Source organism: Crocodylus porosus, unplaced genomic scaffold, assembly GCF_001723895.1.
Source record: "Crocodylus porosus isolate Cpor-Errol unplaced genomic scaffold, CroPor_comp1, whole genome shotgun sequence".
Taxonomy (NCBI): domain Eukaryota; kingdom Metazoa; phylum Chordata; order Crocodylia; family Crocodylidae; genus Crocodylus; species Crocodylus porosus.
Genome location: NW_017728909.1, coordinates 39,798,325 through 39,813,970, shown reverse-complemented (window position 1 = coordinate 39,813,970; position 15,646 = coordinate 39,798,325). Strand labels below are relative to the sequence as shown.

The window sequence follows — 15,646 nt, the reverse complement described above, 5'->3', positions numbered from 1 at the left end:
TCCGCCAGCTTGTGACCGTTATTCCTGGTCACTCCTGGCAGCGCACGGGGGAACAGGGACTCCCCCAATACCTGCTGATCCCCCCTGACTAGTTTGTACTGGCCACATGTGTTTTCTTCCTCAAGCTTGAAATCCAGATAAACTTCCTCTGTGTACTAATGTATCCCATATGTCTGCAAGCTCTCTCTCTGGGTACATCCACACTGCACAGGATAATGGGATCACTTCAGTGTACCTAGATCCATCCCTGTTTCAAGTTAGGTACGGCCAGGCTTGTCATGCTGCCCACAAGCATTGCATTGCATTTTTTATGTTACATCCCATACCCTGCATGCCTGTGCCAATACTGGCATTGTAGTTACAGCTGTTTGGCAGTAGAATTTCTCGGGGTATATATCTTAGGGTTCTTAATATATCACTAACTTAAGGCACTCCATAGCATGTTGTGGGAGAACCGGTTTCATTTCCTTGTGTGGGAATGCTATTAACCTGCCAACACATTTAGCTGAAGCACATCTGCCTCTGCATGCTCCTCACTTCTGCCCATTCCAGCTTGAGTGAAGTCATGGATCCAGTGCAGCTGAATGAGCTATTTCTGCTTGTGACTGAAGAGAGTGGTTATTGGAGAGGATGTGAGTTTTTCACCAGCAGGTTAAGCCAATGGAAGTGGCAGCAGATTCCAGATAGAAGCTCATTCACCGCAGAGCAGAATCACCTGTTGCATGCCACAGTCACTGCAGATTTCCTATAGAGTATCATAGGAAACTAGGGCTGGAAAGAATTTCACAAGGTCATCTAATCCAGCCCTACTAAATGCTAAAGGAAGGATCATCCCTGGCTAAATCATCCCAACCAAGTGTCTGGCCAGCCTGCTCTTGAAAACTTCCATAAATAAAGATTCCACAACTTCGCTAGGTAGCTTGTTCTGATGCTCAACCACCCTCATGGTCAGACTCCAGACTTCCTCACCTCCAACCTAAACTTCCTCTGCTGAAGCTTGAGACTATTGCTAAGTCCTGTCCCCTACAGCCACAGAGAAAAGCCCATCTCCATCCTCTTCAGGTATCTGAAGCCTGAAATCAGGTACAGGTGAGGTGTTACCAGTACCAAATAAGAGTGGAAGAATCACTTCCTTTATTTGCAAGACACTTCTGTTAATACAATCCAGCATGCTGTTTGCTCATACTTAGCTTATGGTCTACCGTAACCCTCAGATCCTTCTCTGCAGTACTTCAGGCTAACCAATCATTCTCCAGTCTGTATTTGTGCATGCAATTATTTCATCCCAAGTGCAGGACTTTGCACTTGTCCTTGTTGAATCTCATGTGCTTAACTGAGGACCACTTCTTCAGTTTTTCCAGGTCATTCTGAAACCTATTCCTACCTTCCAAATTTTGTGCAACTCCACCCAATTTGGTGTCATTTGCAGATCTGCTAAGAATGTATTTAATCCCAAATCATTAATGAAGATGTTAAATGATGTCAGACCCAGGATAAAGCCCAAATAGTACAGAAAGATGGGTTCCGGGTCATGCAGAGCTTCATGGAGCTATGTGAGGAACTTGCCTTATGCCTTCAGCACCAGGATACGTAAAGGAGGCCATACAAAACAGGTTGATATGACTGGTTGGGGCTTCCTAGTCAAATTTATAAATCAAATTGAAAAAATCAGTAAAGGTTTTAATTCAAAAGGATCTGGCAGATTGGAGAACTGAGCTAGAGATAATAAAATGCAGCAAATGAAATTTAATATGCTATACCTGGAGAAGAAAGAAAACCAAAAAAATGCACAAATACAGAATGAACATAACTAGCTAGGCAGTAATGTAGCTGAGAAGGATCTGGAGGTCTGGTGGACCACAGACTTAACATGAGTCAGCAATATGATGCAGCAGCAAAAAGGGCAAATGCAGTATTGGACTCCATTAAAAATAGTACAGGAGGTGACAGTACTGCTCTACTCAGTTCTGGTTAGGCCTCACCTAGAGCATTCTATGCACTGTACTTTAAACAAGGATATGGAGAAACTTGGAGAGGATCCAGAAGTAAGTGACAAGTTATATGAGGAGAGGTTAAGAGACCCAGATGCATTTAGTTTGGAGAAAAGGAGGATAAAGCAGGCTATGCCAAAGCTTTTGAGATGTTTGAAAAGCCAGCATAATGATGAATGATTACTCTTCTCACTGCAGAGGGCAGGAAACAAAGCAATAGGTTTAAAATGTAGCAAAACCGATTTATATTAAATCTAAGAGATCATTTCTTTACTGTCAGAAAAATCGGACAACAGAACAAGCTGCCCAGGGAAGCTGTGGAATTCTCCTTCAATGGAAGTTTTCAAGAAGAGGCTGAATAAGCACCTGACAAGAGTGAGTTAGGAATAGCACATCCTGCATTTGTGCAGGACAAGAAGATCTGAGAACTCCCTTCCAACCCTATGGTTCTAGCTAGCAGCCACAATGCTGCAGGTTTGTGACTAACCAGACTACCACTGAAAAGTCAGCTGTTAGTGCTGTGGCAGGGGAAGTTTAAAGGCAAGTAATATGGAGGTTTACACCATGGCACAGGGAAGTGGAAGGTCATACCAATGGAACTGAAAAATATTAGGATTTGTTGATGGAAAAAAAATGTCTATTATATTCTGCATTCTAGTAATGCCTCAAATTTATACTTTTATCCTGCTGATTTATCTTTGCCTAGTCTCCATCAGTGGCCCATCCTGAAATTGTAGATAGGTATGTTGCCAACTCACAGATACACCATGATAAGAATTTAATGGTTAATTAAAAAAAGAAAAGCGTTTGGAGACTGATGGCAAAGCTGCAAGCAGTCAGGTAAGTAAGTGTCTGTTACCAGAACTGACTGTAGGCTGGGGAAGAGTAAAAGAACGTTAGGCTGCTGGACACCATTGCCAAGGGCAGGGAATAACCATCCCAGAATACTGGTAGAATCCCACCTATCCATACAGAAGGAGATTTGACATCCCCTGCTGACTAAACAGCATAGCAAGGATTGGAGAGAGCTCATAAGCCACAGGGGCAATTACTGCAGTTGTCTCTATTCAGGCATCCTCAAGCACGCCATCTCAATTTTCAGGAAATCTTAACCATCATATGTCAGGAATGGGAAAAACATGGACAAACATTAATGGGATCTTAAACTACATACCAAAGCCTGCAAAAATAAAACTGTCTTCCATTCCCTGGATAGCATGCCACAAACTGAGCACAAGAAGGTCAAGTACTATCATTACAAAGACATTTCAAATCAGCTACTGGAATCTATAATCCAGGCTGTCTGGAACAATGCATTAATTCTAACATCAGTCTAACTCTACCAAGCTCCTAGTGTGATAAGAATGATAAACAGAGAAGTATATATGGAAATATGCACTTATGCAAAGTAACCCTGTAATTCTAACTTTGATATTTTTCTCTCAATAATCAGTACAAACTTTGAAAAACTTTACTCCCCAGACTTCAGCTGCTTTCTCACTGCAGAGAGTGCATGAGAGTCATCCTCAAAGATGAACTTATGCTATAAACCAGGGGCATCAAGCATACTGCCTGTGAGCCAGAACTCACCTGCAGAGCTGTTTTACCCAGCCCATAGGGCTCCTAAAGGAGCTGGGAATTTGGCAGCATGGTCTGCTGTCAAACTCCCTGCTACAGAGGCCCAGTGGGAATGCATGTCTGCAGCTGGGGGGAGTGGAAGGCTGAGCAATAGCTGTGTTAAGCCCTGCACCACTGCTCGTCCTGTTGCCAAGGCTGGATCCTGCCCAAGAGGCTCCTTATAGTCCAGATCCTGCCATGGAGGTGCCCCAAGATCCAGATTCAGCATGGCAGGTGAGTTTTGCTATGAGGCAAGCTAATCACACATACACATGGTTTTTATCTCAGTTTGGTCTACATTAGAACTAGCTACCTATCCTTAGCCTAAATGAAATCTTGCTGTGTAGACATACCGACAGGGAAGTTTGCAGAGGCAACTGATTCTTATTCAAGGGTCACCCTTAGTTTGATTTCTGTCTATATGCAGAAATCTGTGATGTGTTTGGTACTAGTTTCCACCTGAGCTAGTTTGTGAATCCTAAGTTACAGGGTAAATTCAGAATGCTGTTTCTGGTCAGAATGGTAACAGAGACACGGGCTACCCCACAGTCTTCTGGGACATCACCAGAATAATCCTTGTGTGCTAAGAAGGGCCAACAATTCACTGGTAAACAATCAGAATGAGTCCATTTACTGAAGCACAAAGACCTATGGACTGTGTCCCATACATCTTAAAACAAGGGTCAGCAACCTATGGCCCACAGAGCTTTTGAATCCAACCTGCAGAGCCATGGCTTTGGCAGCACTTGGTGGCAGAGGGCTCCCCTTGCATTGTGCCAGTCAGATGCCTGGGGCTCTGGTTAAGGGGGATTTCTTCTCATGCTTTGCCACTCAGCAACATGGGATCTGCCTGGCAGAAGAGGGCTTTCAACTTACCATGTTGTTGCTGAGTGATGGGGAGAAGTGGCAACAATGGCTGGGTCCTAATGCCTGCCTACCTCTGAACCACATTGGGTCATTCTGACCCCCTCACCAGAAAAAGCTGTTGACCCCGTCTTAAAACTTGCACTCAGCTTTATAACAGTAAACATAAGTATGCCGGTTCACATCTAAGTTAGGCTAAGGTGTTGATCACACAAGTTAACTCTTCAGTGAAGACATACTGACCACATACTTTCCTTCCAGGATCACTCTATCAGGTTCCTCACTCACTCAAATATTTTTGCATTTCATCAGGGAAAATTAGTCATGGTCATGCAAGCTATAAATTCCATATAACTGTATCTGGTTAAATAAATCTTCATTCCTTAAAATGAAAACATTTGAGGAAGGACAAGGCAAACATGTACATGTAGTCAGATAATCCATTTAACTTCTCTTCAACATTTTGTATAGTGAAAGTTACAGTAAAAGAAAAAAAAAAATACAAAACATTACCTTCCCATTCTGCTGGAACGGTCCCCACTTCATACTGAGAAGGCTCTAGATTTACTGCATCCAATCCTCTCCTCTCTGGAATGGTCTGTCCTATGAAAAAAATTAAGATAATTTTATTTAAAACATCTTCCCAAACAACATACAATGTATACAAAAGACTAAGATTTTTTACAACATTCGTCCTACATAAAAAGAAGAAATGGAACCAGTTGCTACAGGAACAACTTCCCCAGTCACTAAACCAGCAGAGACACAACACCAATACCGTACAATATTTCCACCTCATACCTGATTTAACCGAAGGAACCAGTCAACCTTCAAATATTATCAATCTCTCCATGTACACCCTTACCAAAGCTGAAAAACTTTGTCTTCTCTAAAGGCTTTAATTTCTACCTGGAAAAATACTGTAATAAGATACTAAAATGTGGAGAACTAGAAAAAATTTTCAACACCTGTTTCAAGGAATATTTCCACAACCAAAACAAATCCACTTTCTACAACACTTCATCCTGTGGCAATGTTGAGGAAAAGATTAATACCAAAAAATCCAAAAAACCCATCAGATTGGATACCTCACAGTGGATGAAATTCAAGCTTCAACCACTATACTGACTGCTTCTAAGAAAGAATGAACAATGAAATAATCAACAACAAACACCACCGTACCAACCTCTCCCTTTCAGAGAGAAGGGCTATAGAATCTCCAAGATCCAACTACCAAATAATAATAAAGGAAGAGCAACAGCTATCTTTCACTGTGAATACTATATAAAAAAAAGCCAACAGACAGCTCCCTGACACCATCTACTACGGAAAACTAGAGGAAGACCCAACTCCCTATTTCACCTTAAAACTCAAAACTACTGTGACGGGGGCAAGCTTGGGGCCGAGCCTTAAGTTGGCCCACCCACCTGTTTCTATGGGGCAGTCCCCCCAGTCTTTCCTGCCATGACTTTGCTGTTCCCATAACTGGTGGGAAATGCAAGAGACTACCCATTACATGCCTCAATGTCAGGGGGCGCTATCCACTGCTCTGAACTTCCCCTACACAGTGGCCCATGCCTCGCAGATGGCATCCAAGATGTTATCATACTTCTGACCCCTAACTTTGGCCACACTCAATGGGCTCAAGCCCCTCACTCATTTTGGGACTCCTTGCTCCACACTGTCAGGGCTCCTAGCCTCTGGGCTCCATGCCCCTCCAGGGTGGCCATTATAGAAGACATTCTGGTTTTCTGCTACTCTGTCCTCTACTGATACAAAACCAGATTCCTTTATGTCCTATTTTTCTCTTCAAGAGAAAAATAGAGGACATAAAGACATCCAGTTTCGTATCAATAGAGGACAACCAGACTGTCCTCTATGATGGCCACCCTATGCCCGTCACACACTCTGGGCTCCTAGTCTCTCACTAAGCTCAACGCCCCTCGCTAGGCTCCATGCTCCTTCCCAAACCCTGGGCTACTTGCCCCTCATCCACTCTAGGCTTCTCACCCTACTCTGGACCCCCTTGGTCCTGCTGACCTCCTTGCTGTGTTGCCCACTGAGATGTGGGGGCTAAGGCTATAAGGTGCCCTTCCCTGCCTTTCTCCAGAGAGGTAACTGGCCTGGCATTTCTTTGGGACTCCCTTGCCACAGGGAGCCCCACCATGCCACCCCTCCTCAGCAGGGTGCAGTTTTAGGTCATGCCCAGGACCAGGAGCCTCCTGCTCTTACCTGCCAGAAGTTTCATACAGCAGTTCATCCAAGTGATGTCTGTGCCAGGCTGCCAGCAGCAAAATACTGTGTTAGTATAGCTGGCCTGTGTTTTAAAATTTGTTTTAACCTTCTGGCTGCCTGACTCAGCCCTTAAAGTGACAGGCTGAGTCAGCTGCACTACCACAACCACCATCACATCATTTCCATCTGAACTGCAAGACAAACTACAAAACTTGATCCTCCCCACACCTCCCCCGGTCCTCCACTCAATCCAGGGACTTTTTACGTGCTCCCTAAACCCTACAAACAAGGAAACCCAGGCAGACCTATAATATCCAACCATGGGACCCTAACTGAGGAAAGATCAGGTTTCATCCATTCTAAAACCTCTTTTTTAGGAATTCATCCTAAAACCTCTTGTCACCCAAAGAGAGTTTTGTCACTTTTGATGACCAACACTTCCTCTAGACCATGGGGAAAGCTATGGGCACCAGCTATGGCCCCACAATATGCCAGCCTTTTTATGGCCCCCTGGAAGAACAGCACCATTGCTGTCCTCAAGAACTGCACTATCAAAACCACACTATACGGATGACATCTTCATCACTTGGACAGAAAACCCACAGTCTCTGATTGATTTCCATCACAGATTCAATCATCATCACCCCTCCATCAGATTATCTCTTCAATACTCCAGCACCAACATTTCCTTTTTAGACACTATGATCAATATCCAAAGTGGTAACATACAAACCACCATATGCAAAAAACCCATAGAACCAGCAGGATACCAGGGAAGGAACTGCAGCAGTATAAAAAGGAAGTCCCCATGAATGGCACATAATTAGTTATGACATACCATCCTTCCCTGTAACCTATACAGAAAATACTCGAACAATTGCAACCAATACTAGAAGACCCAGCTCTTAAAGAGATCTTTCCAGAACCTCCCACCCTAGTTTTTAGACAAGCACTGAACCTCGCCAACCTCATCACCAGAAACAAACTTTCTATGGCCCAAAGCACATCAAATGGATTCAGACCATGCCAGAACAAGAAATGTAAAACCTGACAACACATCTCTACCACTCCCACAATAACTATACCCCACAGCGGAATCATCAGCATTCCTGGATCTTACACCTGCACCTCCAGAAATGTTATACATCTCATCCAGTGTACCAAAAGCCCTGATGGAAAACATGTAGGAGAAACCAATAACAACTGTGTACCAGAACGAATGCATACCAGAAATCTATCAAAGGCAAGGATACCCAATTACCTGTGGGTGCATGTTTCTCACAAAATCATGGACTAAATATAGACATTGGATTTATGGCACATTATAACCTGCCTGCCAGCAGATGACCCCAGGTAACCTGTCTGCATTTACCAGCTACATTCCATCACCAGATCAGTATTTCCCTCCCCCCATCTACCTCTCTCACCTATTGTCTCCCATTCCTTCTGATCCTCACTGACAGTCATTTGCATTTTCATAGACCTGCATTTTGCATATTGCTTTCTATGCCATCCAGGAGAACACAAGATACCATCAGACTCTCCCTATGCCTAAAGAAGGGTGTTTGTGCCTGAAAGTATGCAAAGAACATTTTTTCAGCTATTTAATTGGTCAAATAAAAGGTAACATACCTACCCAAAGAACCTTGTCTGCCTTTATTTAAAGCATGTACTCATACCACATTAAAAGCTGTGGCTTATGCTATCATTTTGAAAGAATGTTATGCTGTGTAAAATCAGACCCATAGAATAAAAACAGAGGACTAAGATTAAAGGGAAACTATTGTCATTTACACATAATTTGGACTACTATACATTTCAGAAGTATTCTAAAGGGTTTAAGATCCCATATCTTTCAGAAAACATGAAATGCTAAAATTTTAAAACATGGTATTTCAAGATCAGCTTATCTGGAGTAACTCCTTGCACTGGGAATGTTTCCCTGAAGATTGTCATTTGCAGATTTCCCATGAGTTGCATTTGCCACACTACAAGATCTTCAAAAGCCTTTGCTGGCAAAGGACCAGAACCTCAAAATGGTTCCATAAATCACGTAAGAGACTAGTACTGAGCACTCACTGGTTAGCAAATGGGCACCATAACATGGATCAGAACTAACTTCTCTGTAGCATTTGTCAGCTGAACATGAGGCATTTGCCCATTCCCACTATCAATGTGAAAAAAAGGACACTAGCTCCCATGAATGACTTGTGTCTTCTGAGGCTGGGGGGGGGGGGGCAGGGTGATTGCCCGCAGGCAGTGGTGGCAGCGGTGAGTGGGGACTGCCTGCAGGCAGCCTTGGTGACATCAGCAGCAAGGGCTGGCCGAATGGGGACTACCCACAAGTGGCTGTGGCAGTGTTGACAGCAAGGGGGGGCGAGTGGCAAGCAATGACCGCCCACAGGAGCTGGTGGCAGCCAATCTCAGGGGGCGCAAATGCCCCCCCGTGCCTCCCCTACGAGTCTCCTATGCTGACTCCAATGATAATAAAATGAGATAAGATGAAAGTTGGCATATGCCTCTACAATTAGGCATGAAACTGTTAATATACCAACCATAGAAATGAGGACAAACATTTCCCTGATACACAGCATAGACTTAAAAAAAGTTATTAATAGTAATTCTGAATTAGTGTTGTTCTGAAAACAGGGTATATGTTGTAGCTGAAAATATTCAGTTTGTAGCCAAAAAATGGATTGCATTCTGAAAATAAAAGCTTTTAACTCCATCTTAGAAGGTGACTGAGTTTTTTGTTACAAAGACAGTTATTTAAAAAGCTGTCCTGAAATGTAGCATATTCTCAGAGGAGAAGACAGTGGGCAGAGCATAAGGAATTTTAGGCAATAGTCAGAGTAATAAGTTTATCAGACAGATATTGCTAGTGCTGTGATTCATGCTTTATGTAGGTAAATATAACAATTATACACATACAAACATTTATCTTTAAGTTAACAGGTTAGTTTTATTATGTCATTCTGATATTATCTCATTATAATATAAATAAATAGTATGCTAAAGTCCCTTCAGTCCTAATCCTCTATACAACACAAGCAAATATTGTAGGAATGAAAGTCTGGTGCCAAACTCTGAAAACTACTTCTCAAAGTAATTTCTTTGAAGAATCATCATGCAGTCGTGTTGGTGACTTAAAACTCTTCTGCATCTGTGATGTGGATAATATGCTAATTAACTTCTTTAACGGTCTGATTTTTTTGTCCTTTAGTTTTCTTTTAGAAGGCCTTTGCTTACAAGTAATTCATATACATTTATCCATTGAAGAAAGATCATAAATAAGCCCTTTCAGATTTCAATTAAAGGTTTTTACTCATTTACAAAGATGCTTCTTCATAATCAGGTATTGACTGCATGGCAGAAATTGCTTAAAGTTATTCCTTTTCCAATATAAATCCTACTTAGTACATTTTTTAAAATGAATCAGGAGTAACACTCATATCTATTCTGCTGTGCAGGAAACTGCATTAATTCTAATGTGCCTTTCACATAATTTTTGTAATGAACCCCTTATAATTTGTAGTTCAAGAAACTTCCTTTGTGAGGGCATGTGTGTGAAGCAAATACAAGTACCTACTCAAGTGTCACAATTTAGCATGTTATAGTTTTAATTTCAAAATGAACCTCATCTTCATATGACATTAATCGACCTTACAAGCACAAATGAACAATTAATACTTCAGGTGTTCTAAGTCAGGGTTATGTAAAACACCATATAGTCAAGTGGCAATTACTAACAATTTACAAAACACCAAAGTAAATTTAAGTGAGAAGTTTATAATATGCTTTGCAACAACATAATTTACAGAGAAACCATCAAGTGGCTGAAACGTCCAAGCTCAGGCATTTCAGTTAGGAAAAATGGCCATGAAATATAAATAAAGCAACTCTGGGCTACCAATTGGTGGCCCACAGACTGCATGCAGCCTGGAAGGGATTAACATGAGGCCCATGGGCTACTGGTACCAGTGGCCACTCCATCCATCGCTCTAGCGACAGTGGCAGCCAGCATCTGCGGGCTCCCCATCCCTTCTCCAGCTTCTGGGTCCTTTCCCCAGTTCTCGGGACAGGGCAATGCAGGGGAGGGAGGCTGCCAAATTGCACGCACTGGGTGTTCAAGCAAAGGTAGCCAGGCCACTCATGCTACAGGTAGACTGCGTGTACAATGTGCACAGATGTGGTGGGGCGGAGGGGGAAAGAACTGTGCAGGGGGCACTGGGCTATGTGTGCAATGGGAAGGGTTGGAGGTTGGTCCCTGGATCCGTGGCCCATGCTGCATGCAGCCCCCAGATGCCCATTAGTTGGACAGCCCTGAACTCACTACTGCAGTGTTTAGATATATTTTGTGCTGCATACTTAACCATATATTTTCTGCTATTCTGCTGGAGAAATAGATGTCTGTTTAAAAAGCCAATAGTATTTTCCCTCCATTCTATGGTACCCTGATGAATTTAAATTTGTAAAATGTGTGTAAATGAAAATTGAAATATATGGGCTATGGGTGAGGCAAAGGAGACAGTGTCAACTGATAAAGGGGAAATGATGAACAGAAGGTAGATGAAGTAGCAAATAACTTAATTGCTTATTTTCTTGATTGTAGATTAGGCTGTTTAGAAGCTTTAAAGTTAAGTAAGATTTCGGATGGAGATACATATATAGAAATACATGAATATTCCTAATTTCTTCTATGGACAAGATTATCAATAAAGGATCAGAAGAAAAATCTTATTCAATGGTTTCAGCTACAGTACCTAAATCTGATACATGTATTATTGGGAAGTCATAAGAAGAACTCACCATAGTTTACTTTGGAGATATATGCGTCAGCAATTCAGAAATTGTGCTAGAAGCTTCTTCTTCTGTGATTCAATAACATGCTTTTCATATAACATTTTAAGAAGTCATTATCACCCAGTTTTTAGGATGCTATTTACTAGTCAATGGATTTTCTGTTGAACTACACGTGTTTAGTCACTGTTTATAACCATCTGAAAACTGATCTCAGTGCCAAGCTTTGAGCAAATATACAGACAGCTCTTACTATGAAAGCTATACTAAATCAAGGCTATGCAAGTAGGAATTAAAGGGTTTTGGCACGATCTTTCATAGCATTCTCAAAAGCAAGCTAAAGTAGTTGGGTCTAATTGAAATTATTCCAAAGTGGACAAACAACTGGCTGGGAAGGCTGTACTCGAGAAGTAATGGCCATTTTTATACCGGAAAGAGGTATTCATGTGGGATTCCACAGAGGTCTGTGCTGGGTTCAGTATTTTCTTAATGGCTTAGATTAGGGGCTCTCAATCCCCAGGGCATGGCCCAGTGCTGGGCCACAGCAGGTCGGCTCCTAATCCGCAACATGGTCGGCTGCCAGACTGGAAGTGGTCACAGACCGGCAAATCACGGCCCCCCCGCAGAGTCAGATGGAGAGACGGCTTCCACAGGGCTCCCGGCAGCACAGGGTTTGCACACTCCCCCATTCCCCCACCTGGTATGAAATGAAATATAAGTATGTTGTGTGGTCACATGCACACATACTTCACCACTGGATTACACTGAGCATCCACAACTCCCATCCATGTTAAGGGGATCTCAAACACCCAAGCACCCGTGCCTAGGATCAGATATCTCTTTCGCTTACTATTTTTTTTGTATGGATGCATGGAGACTTGGAACCAACACTTTCCTAATGTTATATAAAATATCTTAAAAGTTCACCTAGACTAAATACAAAGAAGTTAGACTGATTTTGGGGGTTGTTAACATATACAATGTTGCAGTAAATACTTAGAATCAAATTTAGCTAGTAATTTTTAAAAAGTTAACAAAATGCTATGTAATTTAAAGGGATGTTAGAAAGCCAGCTACATTCACTAACAATAAATTATTTCATCATGTGTCAGTGAAATCATAATTAGCACATCACTACTTTTAACAGTAGAAACAAAAAGGTTTTAAAGATTTTTTCAACTACATTTTAAAAAAAGTTAATACATAAGCATTTCTGCCCTATTGTCTACTAATAACGTGGTATAATTGGCAGTTTCTGCTCAGGGAAGAACAGTAGCTGAGCTAGCATTGCTACTGAACTACTAGCTGCTCTTTCCAGGGAGCAGAGAATAAATTAGTCCTCTGCAGGAAACAAAGAAACCAAATTACTTCTCTACCGTAATGAGTGACCCACCACTTCCAGAGCAGGGTAGAAAGTGCTCATCCTTGTGTGTGTGAGAGAGAAAGAGAGAAAGAGATGATGCACACACATTTAGCTTAAGGAGGGAGAAAAGAAATAATTTTAGGATGAACATTAATTTGTGCAGGCCTGGATGGTGCACACAGCTGAAGCTTTCTGTGCTTCACATGCTTTTGAGCTGAGTGGGTCTATAACATGAGGGTTTTCTCTGTATTACCTTGAATTAGAACACAATCCTGAGTAGATGCATCATGATGTTAAATGCAACTCTACAGTTAGCATACATAGATGGTGAGGCCTGACCTTTGTCAACAGAGGTTACAAGAATTTCTCTCAATTTCTGCATAAACTAGATTACGTTTTAATAAAAAACATCCAGTCTTGGTTTTAAAAATAACCTATAATAGAGAATCACGCTCGATGGATAACTGTACACATTGTTAAAAATCTGCACCAAATTCTAGTCTGAATTTATTTACTGCCGAACTTCTAATGATTGGACTTTACTATATCTTTGTCCAATGTGGCTTCCATTAATTTTTTTTGTTTCTATGTAGGTACTTTCAAGCCTTCCCTTAACCTCCTCTTTGTTAAGCTAAACAGATTTTGCTCCTTGAGCTCGTTATAAAGACATGCTTTTCCTACAATAAATATATATATTCTTAAACATACATAGCTAATTATAGTAATATATCATTTGAACCACCCCATTAAAAATATGTAATTGTATAATGCATGGAGAAAACAGCATTTTAATACAAGTGTCAAAAGTTACAAGGATCACCACAAAACATATCAAAATGGGAAAATTAATTTAATATTTTGGCTTCTGTATTTCAAGGAATACACTTGAAGTATTTACTTGAAAGTAAATACAAAGGCACTGCTAAAGAGATGTTCAGGAAGAGAGATAAAATGAGTACAGTTTCTATCCTGCAAATAAAGGGGAGTGATTAGCAGGACACTGTAGTTACTCATGTTAAAAACACAAACAAACATGCTGAAGTATCTCATAATTTGTGAATGCTGAAGGCCTACATCTTAACGTTAGATTATTACAACAAATTGGAAATTCTTCTTTATGAAATAGAGAAAGAGTCAATATTAAATTAAGGGCACAAATAAATAACCATATGAAGTAGCAATATCAGTTATAGTTCAGTATATTTTTATTTTGTTTCCACATTAAAAAGGAACATTACATTTCTTTTCATGGTTAAATTCAAATGGTAATTAAATACAATTTTTGATCCATATATGTTGAGGAAGTAGCAAACTCTTCATTGTACACATTAGCAAGACAGTAAGATTGTGCTATATACCATAATCACCATAAAACAGAAAAAGCTCATTTAGAACAGATTTGCAGTAACATGCTGTCCTACATACAGTTGTTTTCTCCAAACACTCATAGTATACCAGATGTACTGCACTGACATTTGAAACAAGCAAAACTTCATTCTAAAGAAATTATAACAGAAGACAACTTCAGCTTTCACGGATGAAAAACCGAGGTACATGTTACCATTGTGTCCTATGGAACTGATCTCATTTCCATTCTGGTCAACAGCAAAACTTCTGCAGATTTCAATGGTGCAACATAAGACATTACAAAGTTATGAGCCTGTAAATACTCTTTTTCTTCAGTAGTCCCTCACAGTTGAAGATGATGGTCTTATCTGTAAGTCCAATGAGAACTATCTGGGATCAGCACACTCTGCTGCAACTTGGGCACATGTGTCTGTGCAAGGTAGGTGGCTCCAGATTCTTCATTCGGTCCATGACATGCTATTTCTGCCACTCCCACTTTTCTGTCTCTTATTGTTGTGGTAAGGTTTCAAAAGTACTGAGATCCTTGCAGCAGACTCTACCTCCATTTGGGGCAGTCCTGAACGATAGTCTCCCATGAGTTGATGTCAATACAGCATTTATTCAAGTTGGCTTTGAGAAAATTCTTGAAGCACTTTCTCAGCCCTTCTCTTGAGCATATGCCTTGACTGAGCTGAGAGAATAAAACTTACTTGAAGTGTCTGCAGTCAGTCATCTGGATGACATGGCCAGCCCAGTGAAGTTGTCACATGATTAGAGGTACACCAACATATTGGTCCATATCAGATCAATATTGATAAAAGGAAAATTGACATTATCGGTAAATTGGCTTTTTTTGGCCGTTGTAGCTGATAACATCACTGATAAACGTACCGTGCATGTGCACAGCTGCACACATGCATGTGGCCAGGAATATTAGCCTGGCATCTTGGCCAGTGTCTGGCCAGTAAGTCTGTTGTGGGGGAAAAGGGGAAGAAGGTTTGAGGGAGGGAAGGGGCATGGTGGGGAGCAGGTCAACACCCTCACGGTCAGGGAGGAAGTGGAACTGGGGCAGGAGCAGAATACATCCAGTCACTCCAGAAGTTCCCTAACTAGTTCCTCACTAAACCTCGGCCTAGGTGTGCCACCTCACACCCCTTCCCTTCCCCATGCTCCTCCCCTCACCAACAGACTTACTGGCTGGATGCTGCTTTCCAAGCTGCCAGGCTACATATTGGCTATTGGATCAGTATCGGCCTATATGGCTGGGTAATAATCAGCCATTGGTATTGGCCAAAAAAATCGTTATTGGTGCACCCCTACGTCCGGGAATGCCTGCTTACCAAAAAGGCGGCGTACACCCAGTGGAAGCGGGGTGCTATCTCCAAAGAGGAGTATACCTCCTCTGCTCGGGCCTGTAGGGGGGCTGTCA

At 41.6% G+C, this 15,646-nt stretch overlaps 1 protein-coding gene across 1 annotated transcript in view; it reads right to left on the bottom strand.

Moving 5' to 3' along the window:
* Nucleotides 1-15,646, bottom strand: part of NDUFAF2 (NADH:ubiquinone oxidoreductase complex assembly factor 2) — a 148,457-nt gene that overhangs the window by 49,767 nt on the left and 83,044 nt on the right. Inside the window, exon 2 of the mRNA XM_019532118.1 lies at nt 4,986-5,075. Within this exon, the coding sequence (XP_019387663.1) occupies nt 4,986-5,075 (90 nt within the window). The remainder of the gene's footprint in view (nt 1-4,985; nt 5,076-15,646) is intronic.